Genomic DNA, 16213 nt, shown 5'->3' with positions numbered 1-16213 from the left:
ATGGCTGTAACGGAAATTGGTGTTTTTAAGGTGTTATGGCTGAAGTGTGTTGGTCAAGCGGCGGCAAAGGAGAACTGAGGGAAGGGGCCGTTGGTCGCTGTAGGATCACGTGACCGTTTGGGCGGGAAGACGGTCGCTGAGGCGCGCGACAAACGGCCCCTTCGGAGCCTTGGAAGCTCTAGAAAATTCTCCGGCGGCTGGCCTGCGCCTGCGCAGTCCCATGTGTGTCAGCACAGAAGAACTCGATGAACATAAGTTACAGGTATGTTAACCCTGTTTTCCTGAATTAGTTTATTTTTTAAAAAACAGCCCATATTGCAACAGCCCATATTGCAACAGCATGGCACATGTTGTATGGCTTCAAAACACTTGTTCAAGGTCAACCAGATGTCAACCAATGTGGAAACTATATCATTTTCATTAATGGAGTAGTTTCACCAGGTCATGACTGATTTCATGGATTAGTAATTTGTGACATATTTTATTTTTCCTCAATACATCTGGCTAATACATGAATAAAGGACCCTGGATTACAAGTCTGTAGCTCCTATAAGACTACTAAAAATTTCTTGCTACTTTGACAGCCTGTATCACATCATTTAGCCCATTTCTAATTTGCCTGTTTTCAAGGTTAAAGAGAATCCTAAAGGCTCAAGGATACTGGAACATAACTATACTGACCTCATTCTGGAGAAATTCGCCTATGGACACCTTATTTCTAAGTATGATTGATGACCTGCATGAACAGGGATTTTATAATGTACTCTACAACAGATCCAATGTTCATCTGCATCTACATATTGGAAGAGAAGCTCAACAGTAGTGGGCAAGCTATCATTTGGGCAGCTTGTCCACCAATACTGGCACTATCACTGAAGAACTCCTGACAAACATAAAGGATCCTTGCTGCACCCCAGAATAGAGTTTGAAATCCAATGTCCTGGGGTCTTAGGGATTGTTTTATCTTCTTTACTCCAATATCAATATCCATTTATTTAATATTAATCAAAGATCTGATGGTGTTATGATAGCATAACAGCCATCTCAATTTTATTCAAGTACAAGAGCATGTGAATGCCTGACTATAACTGTTACTACAGCAGTTAGGTACACTACTATAACAGCACAAGAACCCTAAGACACCTACAAAGGATCTTCAATAACAGCAGGACATTCCAGACATTTTAAAGGTTAAAAACTAATCAGAAATGTATATTTTTCAGGACTAGGTGGAAGCAACTTATCTTTTTACATTCTGGTACCAATGAAATTAAAATAACTACTTAATATGTATACTCAATATAAGTATCATTGTGTTACACTACTAAGTAAATAAATTCTACAGAATTAGTATGGGCACAGTTTTATACACTATTGAAGACCCTACTCAATTCATTTAACACATTTATGTTCTGAATATATACTCCTGGATATATTTCTATCGCCTAAGAAGATAATAATGAAGCCAGCAATAAACAAGCTACATGAAAGAAACTGAAAATGGTATTATACATGAACTTAAGCATTTTGCTAGAGTCAATTGAGTAAACTCATGAGACGTTTTAAAAATGCAACTAAAAGGGTCTATATTAAAGACTCTGTAGCATATGCAGCATTCAAGCAAATGCAGAGTTATTTAACTTACAGCTAACTAAATTATTTAAAGCTGCACACAAATATTTTCTTTCACTGTCTCTGAATAAAACTTGGATACAATTAGACTTGACCAAGGCTAAAAAGATTAAACAAAAGAGAAAAATTATAGAGTATATATATAAATTGCTCTCAAAACAAACAATGGCATCTCTCCAGATTATATTATTGCCCCCCACCCCCCACCCCCGCAATTGAAAGTTTGCTTTTATAGCACTCTCTTGCTTGCTGATTTGTGGACTTTGTTGTTCACTAGAAATTGCCAGAGTTTAGGCTCCACTGTATTAAGAGATATTAAAATTACTCCAGTTTAAACCCTCATCTTTTTAATGTTTAAAATGAGAGACAGAACAGGTTGTGTTTTAATTAAAGTGGAACACATTTCAACACAATGTGAACATACAATGTCTCTAGAGTGGTTTCTAAAAATGACATACTGTCTCTACACTGTAGATGCGGCATCTTTAAATAATCAAGTTAATTTAAAGCAGTCAGGGGGAGGATTCATTTGCTTACTTGTATCCAGCTGTTGGCCTTCAATTCCACAGGGTTCTGTGGTTCACCACTGTACAGACAACATAAGCACCACATTAGAATCTTCTGGCATTCATCTACAGATAGGAAAGCAAATAAGAGCTTTAAAAATCAAAGCAGAAACTTACACATATAGCAATAGTAATCTTTTACTTATATCAATAAACAAAGGATCAAAGTCGGCCTTTATCTTTAATTTTTTTTATGATGAAATTTCAAAGTCACTCCATTAAGCACATACAGTCATCAATATTAATAAACCACAGACAATATTATCCTTATATATAGTTAAGTATGCTTTAATAGGAAAGCAGTCTAAAATTATTGTTGTAATTTCTTTCCCTCCCTCTTTTATTGATATATTGAAGTATAGATAGAAGTATCAATTTATATATAAAAAAACTTTATTACATCAACTTCAAATACTCTAGCAGTGCAATCCTACAAACACTTTCCTGGCAGTCGCCCTACTGAATAGACCCAGGTAGGATTTTGAGTAGATCTGGTTAGGAGGATTGCTCTATAAGTTGCATACCTTTCCCCCATCATTATTACAACCAGAACTTCTTATTAAGTTCTGGTATTGTACCAGTGATCTTCGATAAGTAGTAAGCTTAACCAAATAAATTCCACAATTTTCCTATCCATTCAGTTTTTCCTAGTAGAAAGACTGATGGGCCAATGTTTTGCAAATACAAGCCCAGTAACCAGTAGAACATACAATGCTAAGTCACATACAAATATCAAGGGCATCATTTTCACATTTCCACTTTCGAGTTACAACTACATTCATGAAGAAAACCCACAATGTGTGGCTAATGATATTCTGCTTTAAACAGTATCTTTCCTATTTGTTATGATAGTTTAAAACATCTGAAGTTGGATCAGTAAATCTTTTACAGAGCAATTGGAGAGAAGTACATTTGCAGGAACTGGAAAGAACCTACTGAAATCAACTGATCTCATTTTTGTATGTTAGTTTATTGTATTTGAAATATATCATATACCACACTTCTTAACAACCAAACTTCCACTCCCATAAACCAACCCTCTTATCTAGACATAAAAAAAGAAGAGGGGGAAAGGGAGAGGGAAGAAAAAATGACAAACAAGTCAAGAGTGAACCTTTCCAAAGAGATACAATTCAGCCCAAATACCACTGTACTTCATACCTGAATCCCATCTATTAAATGATATTTTTTTCTTTCATTGCAAGTTCAAATAGCATTTTTGAACAAGTGTCTATATGTGGTGGGGTTACAGCTCTGCAGTGATGCAGGATAACACAGTTGGCAATAATAGCAGTTCCTTACATTCACAGTTACTGGCCTGATAGAAGTTCCCACATCAAAGTATATGGCCTAAGAGTAGGTTGATATCTGAGAACTGAACAGCCCAGGACAAATTCAATCTGTTTCACCGCCCCCTTCGATACTTACGGTTTAAAGTGCTATTTCTGAGCATTCGCCACGATCACAATGGCTTCAAGCTTGGCACCCGCTTGTTTCACTGTCTGCAACCGTTTCAATTTGGCGTCCTGTTTTTCATTTCATATTCAATTTTAAGACCCGGTGCAGTCGTGGGCTTTATGGGCTTAGGAATTCACATCACCTTTTTTTAAAAGTTTGTACATGCATTGTAACGTTATGACGTTACCACTTTGTTTGACTAAGAAACCCCACCCCTCCCTTTGCACATCAATACTTCATTGGTCCGACATTCTTCCTCAAAGAATTTTCTTGCGAAGACTGGCTGACAACTCTCAGCGGGCAGTCTTGAAAGTTCCTTAATTGTCACCACGCAGCTTCCTCTGTCTCCTTCGGCTATCCATTAATTTTTTTTAAAGAATTTAAACTGGCATTGTTTGCATTGTTGTTCTGCAGGTTCTGTTCTCTCACTCAACGCCACATTATAAGTCGTGTTAAATGCCCACACTTACGTTCAACATGACTTTATGTAATTGTGTATACGTTACTGTCCTTGATAAAAATGAAAAAAAAAATCCTAATCAGCGGTCGAGGTGCTAATAAGGGTGGGTATTGTTAAATCCACACAGACAAATCAGTTCAAGGGTGAGAGGGGGGTGAAGTGAAGCAAACAGATTACTATTAACAATACTTTCTAATGCAATTGCGCAAAGATTCACAACATTGAAACATTACTGTCTTTTAGAAATTTTTAAAAAAATTACAGGAAAAGTGGATGTGCTGCTGAGGATGGTGGGTGTTATTAGATCCACACAGATTATTCAGCTCAAGGAAAAGGAGAGGAGGGTGCATAGAAGCAAACAGCTCAAATGAGATCATACACTGCCACACAATGCTGACACGTTACGGTCCTTTAGAAAAACAATTGTGGAAAAAGTATTTGGGGTGCTGGTGAGAGTGTGTGTGGTTAGATCCACACTGACCAATCAACTAACTAGGAAAAGGAGAGGGGGGAGAAGAGAAGCAAAAAGGTGACTGAAGTGTTCATACTGACATTAATCAGGCCAGCCGTGACTCAGCAGCTGATTCAAAATAAAATCATGGTATGTCTGCAGCAAGAAAAATTGGGGATGCGTCCCATGACTACTTTGCAAGTGTCAAAACCCTGCAAACATGGGACGTGAAACAGGTACTGAAACGATTTAAAGACCCAGTGTGAAAGAGGCCTCCATCTGTTGCCAAGAATGGCACAATGACAGGGGAAATCCATATATAAAACAGGCCTTCCAGTAATTATTGTGGTCCATGATACCACATCCATGGAATCTAGCAGGTTGTTAATTCATAGGGTTGCTGTAAATTGGAAATGACTTGATGGCACATAACACAAACACATAACACAATCTTAAACTGGAGGCAGGGAAGTCCCACTATACCTGTTGGTGTTGCTTTGAATGTAACAAAGTGAACAGATAATAAAGGAACCTTGTGAAACAAAGTACATAAGAAAATCTAGCCTCCTAGAAGGTGAATTAATAATTATGTTTTATTTTAAGTGATTTATTAGTATTATATAAACATTTGTAATAGGGCAATGCCCACAGGTCATCTTGAAATGAGTTCTTGTCTAGAACAAATATGAAGACTTTTAAGACAAAACAATATTGTTTTAATGTGATAGTTGGAAGAATACATCCTATACATATTGTGAAAAATATGTAACACTCCTAAAATAGATTAAATTAAAATATACTTTGTTTTTAAAAGGGCATTGAAAATTTATTGATTAGCTACCATTAAAAAGATGTCAAAAGAAAGTGCTTCGTCTCAATATGTACTCTCATTGAGCAATGGCTTGAAATACATTGAGTGAATTTTTAAAAGTAAATCCCTTTACACAGCACCTTCAGTAGCTTCCCACTCACTTTTCCTGCAGATTGGGGCTGCTTTTTTGTGGTTATGTCTCCTAAAAGCAACTAAAATCAAAAGAACTACACTCTCTCTGTTATATGGTTAAGCCATATGAGAGCAATCTGCAAACCTTATACACTGCATACCAATCTTCAAAACAGCTGCAAGTATAAAATGACAGGATTGACGTAGAGATCTACTTTGAAGAGGCCACCAATAGTGATGGGCAAGCATCTTTGGATAACATTAGGAGTGGGTTTATTATAAGCTTGATTAAAAATGAGCCCCAAACAATTTGTTAAGGGCCAGCAATTTTACAGACCTTTTTATCTAATTCCCTGCAGCACATTATGATGATGAAGTTGTTTCCACAGCTCTTAATTCCTTATTTGCAAGTCCAACCACAAATATTGATAATTTAAAAGCTCTATTCCCTCAAATAAGGCTTGGACTACCAAATACCATACACCTCTAAATTCAAGGGACTCTGCTTTCAAGTGACCCTATGCTGTTTCCTGGTTCAAAGCCCAGTTCTTTCTCTAAATGCTCCAAAATGGAATGCCCCCAGGGGAAACACGCATAGAGAACCTGGGTGGAAACTGCACCTCAAAGCAACCTTTGGACCACCTCAAAACACATATCCTCAGATGCCAGAGACTGCACCCTACAAGAAGACATGCACTGGTGCCCAGTCCAGACACTGGCTCTGGCACAAAAAGCTTCTAGTTGGGCTGCCTCCAAGTAGCTTGTACTTGGGAAAAGGAGGGAATAAGGAATTGCGCAATGCTCCAAAGTGAAGTGTCCACTGGGCTGCCCCAGGGTGCAGAAACTTGGGGGGGGGGCGGGAGATAGATCCCAAAACAATCTTTGGTCCACCACCAATCATACACCTCTACTCTCTGGAGAATGTCCTCTACAAGATGATGTGCACTTGTGCCCATTCCAAACACTGGTTATGGCATCACAAAATAACCTTTGAGCACACCCAGATATCCATTCCACATCAGTGGTAAAATATTCTTTGGGCCTTTAATTACCAGTACAGTAATGTGGGACTAGCAGATTTATATTAGTAAAGACTATGGATTAATCATAGCAATAATAGTAAGCTAGCAAGAAGCATAAGATGGATTATGTTTTAAAGTAACTGGTCTCTGCTTTTAGCCCACCCCCCCTTCTTCTCCCTAGCTGTACATGGAAAGAAAGAATGTCTATCCTTGAAGATAGATAACTGGGCATTCCTGCCAGTATATGAACAGGGCAAAGCTAGGAACAAAGGGAGAATTATGAGTTCCACCCCCTTCCCCCTTTTGGAGAAGAGAGTTTGTGTAGAAAAGTAACCAGTTGTGGAATGAAGGAAGATGCTGCTATGGAGACCAAGAAAGGATGGTACATGATGTTGTCGCGAGACTGAACGGTGGACAATAGTCCAATGTAAAGGTATAAAAGTGATCAGGTGCCTTATTCTGAATGTGACTTTCGTTTCTCCAAAATGATGTCACAAGCCCTTAAAAGACGCATGTGCTCCTTTGTTCTGTGGTACATTCTAAGCTCATTTTGTAGCCTGTACCTATATTTGCAAATATACTTTTCACAAAGCCCTTATCTGTCTCATTCTCCTCTTTGCTCAGCGGATTGGAGGGGCAAGGGGAAAACACTTTTGTGTAACAGTAATACTAACATCAAGAGGCTAGCAATGCTTGAGAGTGCCTTTTGGAGCCTTTGCATGTCTAAATATGGCAAAGGACTTGACTGAGTATCCATGGGACATTTTGGGGCTCAAACAACTATGTAATAGAGATGGGCATGAAACGGGGGGAAAACAAACCCTGAGTTTCTACTCAGTGCTTCAGGCAGCCTCAGCTGGCCTCTGTTATTCCCTTCTATCCAGCGTGCAGGCTGGGGTTTGGCCCTGTGTTGCCCTGGCCGCCTTCCCTTCCTTGTCAATAAGGTTGCTGGCTGGCTTACTGCCCTTGCTTTCTGAGCCTTCTCCCTTGGGGCTGTCCCCTTCCTGGTGGTCCTCACTCTCCTGGGCTGTCCCCTGGGCCTCCCACCAGAGTGAGGGGCTAGCTGGCTTCCACCTGCCCCGCCTGACTCTGTGGCTTGGGTGTTGCTCTGCCCTCCTGAGACTGGGGTGTCTCTCTTTTCCCCTTTGTTGTCAGCCTGTTCTGGTCCTGGGTGTCCGTTGGTGTGTCTGGGTAGCTGTCCCCCATCTGCCTCCTGTCCGCTTCTTCTGGCAAGTCCGAGGGCTGAGCCCCAGACCCCAAACACACAGTTCCCAGGTAAACTTGCGCAGATCCACATGGCTCAGCTCTCAGGTTGGCAAGGAGAGCTGCCTATCAAGGTTATGTGGACTAAAATTGGGGTTTCCACAGCAACAAAATGTCTGCAGACATTCTGGGCCTATGTTGCCTAGGGAATCAATGGCTCAGCGCCAGTCTGTCTGGCATCATGAAGCATTCACCAATCAAACGAACTGGCCCAAAATGTTGTGGATTTCATGAAAAACATGGCCCCATGAAACACGTTTTCGTGATACACGTATCGGCCTGATTCATCACAAAATTTGATTCATATTTCAATTTGTGCCCATGTCTACTTTGTAAACATAATACAATGTGGCTGTTTGTACTAAGATTACATTTTCAGTGCTTTGTCAGATGTTTGTACATGCTCTTTGCATTATTAACAAGTGTTTAATAAATGTGCATCTTCACATATGTGGATCTGACTTCACATTTTGTCATTTTACAGGGTTTGTGAAAATGCCTTGGAAAACGAAACACTTTCTGCAGGTGCCACCCTGCAAATGGGCAAAATCAACATCTGCCTGTACACATGCTTTCTCTGTTGTGGCACCCATAACAGATCTGCCTCATGAGGGCTCCCACTGCAAACTATGCAAACCTGAATTATTCAGGAAAGCTTCATTACACAGGTAGGAGTACTGTACTGTAAGGAGAGCAGCTTTGGTAAAGGGACAGGAATAACAGACTACAATTGCTGTAAGTATGCTCCTATTAGGCAGCTTCTGCATCACTTACTATGTCATGTTAAATTGCTTTTGCTTTGTTTCAGCATTGTATTGAATTTCTGCTTTCCTTCAAATTTCTGAAATTCATATCCTATTGCATTGTTATTGAATGTCCCAGTTATTGATCACATTGATTGACACTATATAATCCAACTTGAGTCTCAGTGAGAAAGTCAGACTATAAATAACATAAATAAGCAGCAGGTTTGATTCAGAATTAAAACTTAGAAATTGACTTGTGACATGAAGAACGTATGGGCATCTAGTATATGTTTTAGAATTGTGCTGAAGATTTCACCTGATGACTGAAATAATTCTGACGTATATAAAACCCTCTTTCAATATCTCTTCCAGAATAGTTTTCTTAAAATGCAGTGGCACATGCCTACTGCAGCAAACTCGGTAACTGATTTTGATATATTATTGTATTTTATTTAAATGTATATGTAAGAAAAATCTTAATATTGTCTGGTGCCTCAACTCAAGAGAAAAAATGAATGCACCCCTTCTCCCCACCCCAACAGCATAACATATGTAGAACTACACATAGAAACTAGTCATCTCTTCCCCAGATACAAAGTTGTTGGCATAACTTGTAACACAGGACATTTTGTTTGTGTCAACAAACCTTGAAAGTATAGCATCTATACAATGGACTGAAGGAACTACAGAGCTCAGGACATGGCAACAGAGAGGCCACAGAAACTGTCTTTCACAATATTCTGAAGAAACATGATTTTCCCAACCACGCTTTTGCTGTGCATCAAACATGAACCTAAATGTGATGCCCCACCTCCAGAGAGGAGGACTCAAACTGCCTGGAAGACTTCATAAAGTCTCAGAAATAAATATTCAGTTCCATTCTTCTAAGATTTTATTATTGCACAGTCCATGAAGCTGGGATCACAATTTACGGTACTATGAACTTCCAGGGGATTAAATCCAGCAGTGGCCGGAATAATGTCTAACGACATTATTCTGACCCTTCTCCTCCCACCTCCACACTTCCCTCACTAACCCACTGCTTCTCAGGGCTTTCCAGGCTCACCCCCAATAAAAGTTCCTCCACTTCCCAGATGAGCAGTACAAGGATTCGTCCCTGCACTAGATGGCCTTGGCATAGCTTGGTGACAAGAACTGAAAGGGTACTGCTGTGCTACTACAGGAGCTGCCAGGAGACCAGGCACCACCCAAGGAAAAGAAAATGATGATCAGGGACTGTGAACCCACAGTTACCACAATAAACATCAGTATCGGATCACTGATATAAAACATTTGTACAAATTTGTTCAAGTCTTCTTCCCAATACAATTGTACAAGAGTACGATATGTGCTGGTATAAACCTTAATTTGGGGTGCAGAGGCCATGCAGCCATTCTAGTTCCTTCTTCTCCCCAAAACAAGCTTCTTGGAGGCAACACAAATAGAGGCTCTGGGCCAGAACCAGTGTTTGGAACCACCACCGGTGCACATCTTCCTGTTTGGGAATGCATAGTGTGTTTTCAGAGTGCAGAAGTTAGAAGAAGAATTGGGCTTTGAACCAGGAAATACCATGAGACCACATAGAAGATAGAGTCCCCTGAATGTGAGGCGTTTGCTATGTTGTGAAGTGAAAGCTGCACTCAAAGCAATTGGGAGGAGCAAAGCAGCTGGAGTAGATGGGATCTCAACAGAACCATTTCAAGCTACAGAAACTGAGTCCATCAAAATCTTAACAAGAATATATTAACAAATATGGAAAAAAACAGTGGCCCACAGACTGGAAACACTTGATCCACATTCCAAAACCGAGATTCTAAAGATTGCAGCAACTATCAGACCATTGCACTAATTTCCTATGAAAGCGAAGTGATGCTCAAGATTCTACAACAAAGACTCTCATCATACATGGAAGGAGAAATGCCAGATGTTCAAACTGGATTAACAAAAGGAAAAGGCACTAGAGATCATATTGTAAATTTACAATGGTTACTAGAGCACACCAGAGAATTTCAGAAGAAAATCCAGCCTGTGTTTTATAAATCACAGCAAACCTTTTAACTGTGTGGATCATGAAAAACAATGGATGGTGTTAAAAGAAATGGATGTGCCACAACATCTGACTGTGTTGATAAACAACCTGTACTCCAGAAAACACTCTTGACCTGGATAGCCTGGGTGAGCCTGATCTTGTCAGATCTTAGAAGCTAAGCAGGGTCAGCCTTAGTTAGTAATTGGATGGAAGAGCTCCAACGAAGACCAGGGTTGCAGAGGCAGACAATGGCAAACCACCTCTGTTAGTCTCTTGCCATAAGTCAGCCATGACTTGAGGGCACTCTCTACCACATTCCTGAAAACAGGCTACTATTAGGATATGGGGAAACAGAATGCTATCCAATTGGCAAAGGTGTCAGACAGTAATGACTGTCAAGGAAGTGTACAATTTTAAGATGGATAATGAAGACATTGGAATTGTTAAAGATTTGGTATTCCTTGGCTCAATCATCAACCAAAAGGGAGATTACAACTAAGAAATCAGAAGGCCAGACATGAAGGGATTAGAAAAGATCCTTAAGGATAAAGATGTGTCACTCGGGACCAAGATGAAAATAATTCATACTATAGCATTCCTCAGCACAATGCAAAACTGAATTATTCAAGAGGGCTTTTTACTCAGATAAGAAGGCTGTGGTCCTAGAGAGTGGGGCAGTCCTCACTGTTGAGACCTAAAAAAAACGTTCCAGGGAGGGTCTCTCAGTTCCTGTGTTCAAAGGGTGTGTTGTACTACTCTCCTTCCAAATGCTGCCTCAGCTGAGGTCATTTTGTCTATCCTATAATGTTTGGTAAAAAAAAAAGTACCCATTTCCATGTTGCAGCTTTGCATATCTTCTCCAAGGAAGAAAATGCTCTATATGCTGCTGAAGTAGCTGTTCCCCTGAGTGAGTGTGCTGTGATAACTTCTGGAGGGTCCAGCTGTTTGACTTTGTATGCTAAGACTATACGTTCCCTTATCCATCTGCTTAAGGTGGATGTGGACACTCTTTCTCCCAGTGAACATTTCCTGAAAGACATAAACATACTTTCTGACTTATGCATTTGTTTGGTTCTATTCATATAATAACTCAGCGCCCAGCATACGTCAAGGCAGTGCCATTCCTTCTCTTTTGTGTGTTTTGGGTTTGGGCAAAATGATGGTAATACTGTGTTCTTTCCCCTGTGAATCGTGGAATTTACTTTCGAGATAAAGGCCGGGTCAGGTCTTAATATCATTCTATCATTGTAGAAAATACAGAGCTCTTTATCCACCGATAATGCTCCGATTTCTGATGCTCTTCTTGCTGATGTAATTGCTATTAAAAAGATGGTTCTTTTATAGCCTCTTTAAATTCTTTCCTAATCTCTGGATTTAGCGTGTTGACTCAGTAATTCCAGGTTATTAACCTTTCTTTACCAGAAAACTGAGTAGAATGAGCGGAGGCTGGAGAACTAGACAGATCTAGGTCTCAGAGGGTGCCCTCGGTGGCTGCTGTGGCATCTAGTCCTGCCTTGGCCACCATTCCCACCAAAAAGGTTTTCCTGCCTAAGGAGAAAGAACTGGGGGGGGGGGAGGCTTATCTGTGCATACTCATGAGGCAGAAGGAACTGAGAGCGGACTGCTTGCCCTAGGGCATTCTTCTACTCTCAGGGAGTTTCATACTGGTTTGGTGCTCCCAGGGAAGACTCCTTACTGCAATTCAGAAGGCAGTGAGTGTTGCTGTAGTCTCCCTTGATCGCCTCTGCTGCTGACTCCCAGTCGGGCTGGATTCCCAGAGGCTTTCTTCTAGCCTCAGTGTCACTCCTGCCAGCTGCTTTCAACTCAACTGCTCCCCCCTGGGAATTGTTGAGGCTATGGAGGGGGAACTCTCGAAGGCTAGAGAGATCCAGCAGGAGTCTGTGCAGACACCATGGACTTGAGAGAAAAGACCTCAGACAGAGCTTCTGAAGATCCCAAGGGAAAGGTTGACTGGTTCCAAAAGAGAAGGGTGGAGTGGACAGCCTCTGAGCCAGCAGACAGGTTGAGACTGGCTGCCTTTGTCTAACAGAATGACAATAGCAATATGAGCCTACACAAAAGAATATCAAAGAAATAATTGTAACATCCAGGAATTCAGGGTGAGCCCTGGATGAGAATCTGTGGGTTTTCTGACTTCGAGCTAATTAGGAACGAGGAGGGTGCTTCCCAGAAAGGTAACAAAAGGTGACTGGAGCTAGGCAGAGTGGACAAAAAGGTCTGGTAGGCTGAAGGCTTCACTCATGCTTTTTGCAGGTTGGTAGGTTACATTCAGACAAGGTCAGTAAAAGTAATAAAGCCCACTTGGCTGCTTGATAGTAATTAAGATTTTGGGCTCAGGAAGACTTGTCCTTGCTGATGAAATTACACTGATTGATCTAAGTGGGTGCAAGCCCCTGCAGCAATGGATACGCACGAAGATATCCCTTCAGTGAATTAGTCTTCTGCCCAGTGTTATGTCTGCTTGTTAGCATAGCCTGAGGAGAGCCTCAGCCTTAACTTCTCCAAAGTGTTGCATTGCTAGCTCCTAAAATTGCTGCCAAATTAAATTTAGTCAAGATGGAGTAAGAGCAGACAGCACACATCTTGGAAGAAGGACCCTGGTAATAGTGCTTTGGTCACATCATGAGGAGACAAGGCTCACAGGAAAAGACAATAATGCTAGGAAAGGTGGAAGGCAGTAGGAAAAGAGGAAGACCCCAAATGAGATGGCTTAACACAATAAAGGCAGCCACTGCTTGCAGTCTGCAAGATCTGAGCAAGGCTATTAATGATAGGATGTTTTGGAGGTTGTTAATACATAGGGTTGCTGTAAGTTGGAAGTGACTGACGGCACATAATACCTACATGATTTGTGGTGGTCCAAGCCTTGATTTGGGGAGAAGATCTTTTAAATTATCCTCAATATTTGTGGTTGGATTTGTGAATCAGGGACTGAACATGAGGAACTGGAAACCAACTTCAGCCTCCTCTGCGCATTCCCTCTATATCGTTCTACTTTTACCTTCATCTGGTAGTAGCAGTAAGGAGAGATTTTATTTATTTATTCAGCACTTCTCACAAGAATGAGAGTAATGCCTCAAGAGATAATAGTAGAACTTTGGCGGGCCCTGGGCACTGCCAGGATTATCACAAAAAAGTAAATTCTATCACAAAATGGAAGTACGTTGTACTTGTACAAAGGGACCCTTGGATTCAAGCCAACGATTTAAGCCAGTATCTTTCAACAAGTGTCCAAAAGGCATTAGCTTCTCACTAATTATCATCTCTGAAAAGGAACAGTTTATTAAATATGCGCATCAGAATAAAGCAGAATTATAGTTCTTTTCAATATGTGCAAGGGGATAAGAGATTTTTACGGATCACTGTATCTTCCTAGATTTATTGAGACCAGTATGAAAATATTTCATTTACCAGTTCATTTCATTTACCAGTTACATTTCACATTAAGATCCCTGAAACTGCAAACAATGAGATGTGGCACCTCTTAAAATGCCATTTAAATGTCCCTCAATAAAGAAATGTCTGGTCTTAGTCAATTTTGTGCTGCACTGCAAATACTTCTTGAATAGAGCTTTATCAGCCATAATACAAAATAAATTTTCTTTTCTCTTACAGGTCACTGTTGCAAGATGATGCATGGAGGCCTTTGAAACTGAGCACGCTACAAACGCTCCTCTTTGACTGATGGCGAAAGAGGAACTGGGGGAAGAGAAGCCACCTCTCCCACAGCCTGGGTTGCTTGGGCAGGAAACAGCCATGCAGCTGCTCTGGGAGGGGAGGCACCCGTTTACAGGATTTAAAGCTACAAAACCTACCAAGGTAGCTCCCCTTACTTCAGTTCTTCTTTCGCCACCAATCAAAGAGGAGCATTTGTAGTGAGCTCGCTGTTTAAAAAGCCTTCCCGCAACTACTTGTAAAAGTTGTAAAAGTTCCTTTCTTAGCTCATGTAGAAGTATAATGCATATAAAATATATATGTAAATATTTTTCATAACTAGCAACATAGGAATGCAGAAATGCAAGTAAATTGGCGCATATTTTGCGCTGCATACAGTGCACTCCTAAGCAGTGTTACTGCAATAGAAGCCTATAAGCTTCTATTGTAGCTGAAAACCTAATAATATGGTTCTCTGATTTTCCAACAGAGGATAATCACTGGTTAAAAGAAAGAAGAAAAGAGAAACTTGGCGTAAGAATGAGCAGAAGGGAACAAACTCACAAATAGGGGTGCACACCTGAAAAATATTCAGGTTTCCCACTTCGGGTTTACCTGAAGCAGGAAAACGTTTCGGGGAAAAAAACCCAAAATCCGAAGCAGCATACCGCTTCAGATTCGGGTTTCTAAGTCACTTCTTTATGCTCCATAAAGATTCGGAGCATACTGAAGTGACGGGGACGGCGGGAGTGGGGAGGCCCACCCCCACCCTTAAACTCCCACGGCCACCCTTAAACTCCCACCCCCCCTTTAACCCCATCCCCCCCACCCAATTTACCTGGTTAGGCTTCAGCCACGAATGCCGCGCTGGCCAGCTGGCTGGCGGAGAAGGCTTCCCCTGCTGCTGCCGCGCAGCCATAGTAGGTGTGGCTGGCCAGCAGAGAGGGCCTTCCCTGCTGCTGCTGCCACTGCGCAACCGTGGCCGGTGCGGCTGGCCGGCAGAGACAGCTGCCGCTGGTGCCTGAGGCCAGCAGGGAGGCGGTAGGGCCTCCTCTTCCAGCCAGTGCCAGGTAAGTGGGGGTGGGGAGGTAAGGTGGGGAATAGAAAAGTTTAAAGGGTCCTGCCGCTTGCAAAAGGGCCCTTTAAACTTAACCCCTCCTGAAGCATTCTGAAGCATTACGAATGCTTCGGGAAGCATGCTGGCCCCAATTCGGTAATACCGAAGCTTTCCAAATCGGGCCCAATTCAGGTATTTTACCCGAATCAGATACCCGAAGTGCACACCCCTACTCACAAACAACAGACACATACGTAAGATCAACACTTTATCTAGAAGGGAAATTATTAATTTCGTGTGTGTGTGTGTGTGTGTTATAGCTTTCATTTCTAAATCATTAGCATTTTTTTCATTTGTCAGATACTCTATTATTTATAGACACTTTTTTATGGATGCTACTCAAATAAATTATAAAACAATGTTTTGATTAGTGTTTTAAACTAAACAACAAAAACCTAGTTTTTTAAAAAAAAAACCCTGGCCTGTATTTCAGGATTTCTTTTGAAATACATTTTTTGTATTTGTACAACATATATAGAGAGAGTTATGTAATGCTTAAAGATGTTTCAATTAATTAATCAGAATAACTTTTAAAGGAAAATTTTGGGACTCTCCCCAGTATACTCCTGCTGCACATCTAAAGTTAGAAGTTGGCCTACCCTCCGTTACAGCAACAGTCCACCTGAAACTATTAAAACATAAGAAACTTGGAAGTATTTCCAAAGATCATTTGGTAAAATATTTTTTCTTGTACTACAAGGAAGGGAAGTGGCTTAATTTGCTGTCCCTTATTCAGCAGTTATACTCTTTGCCTTCTTTAGAGGCTTTAAAGCTTTGGGACTCAAGGAAAATTCGTAACTGGCTCTTTGAAAAAGAGGGCCTTTGAGATATTAGTTGGTCCAACACCGCTT

The 16213-nt window shown here is 41.0% G+C and overlaps 1 protein-coding gene across 2 annotated transcripts in view; it reads right to left on the bottom strand.

Moving 5' to 3' along the window:
* Positions 1–16213, bottom strand: part of FANCC (FA complementation group C) — a 116300-nt gene that overhangs the window by 77283 nt on the left and 22804 nt on the right. For both annotated transcript variants that reach the window (XM_054986687.1, XM_054986688.1), the window contains exon 4: positions 2170–2264. In XM_054986687.1, the coding sequence (XP_054842662.1) occupies positions 2170–2264 (95 nt within the window). The remainder of the gene's footprint in view (positions 1–2169; positions 2265–16213) is intronic.

This window comes from Eublepharis macularius, chromosome 8 (genome assembly GCF_028583425.1).
Source record: "Eublepharis macularius isolate TG4126 chromosome 8, MPM_Emac_v1.0, whole genome shotgun sequence".
In the NCBI taxonomy this organism is placed as follows: Eukaryota; Metazoa; Chordata; class Lepidosauria; order Squamata; family Eublepharidae; genus Eublepharis; species Eublepharis macularius.
The sequence above is the reverse complement of the archived record's forward strand: the minus strand, read 5'-3'. Positions and strand labels throughout refer to the sequence as shown.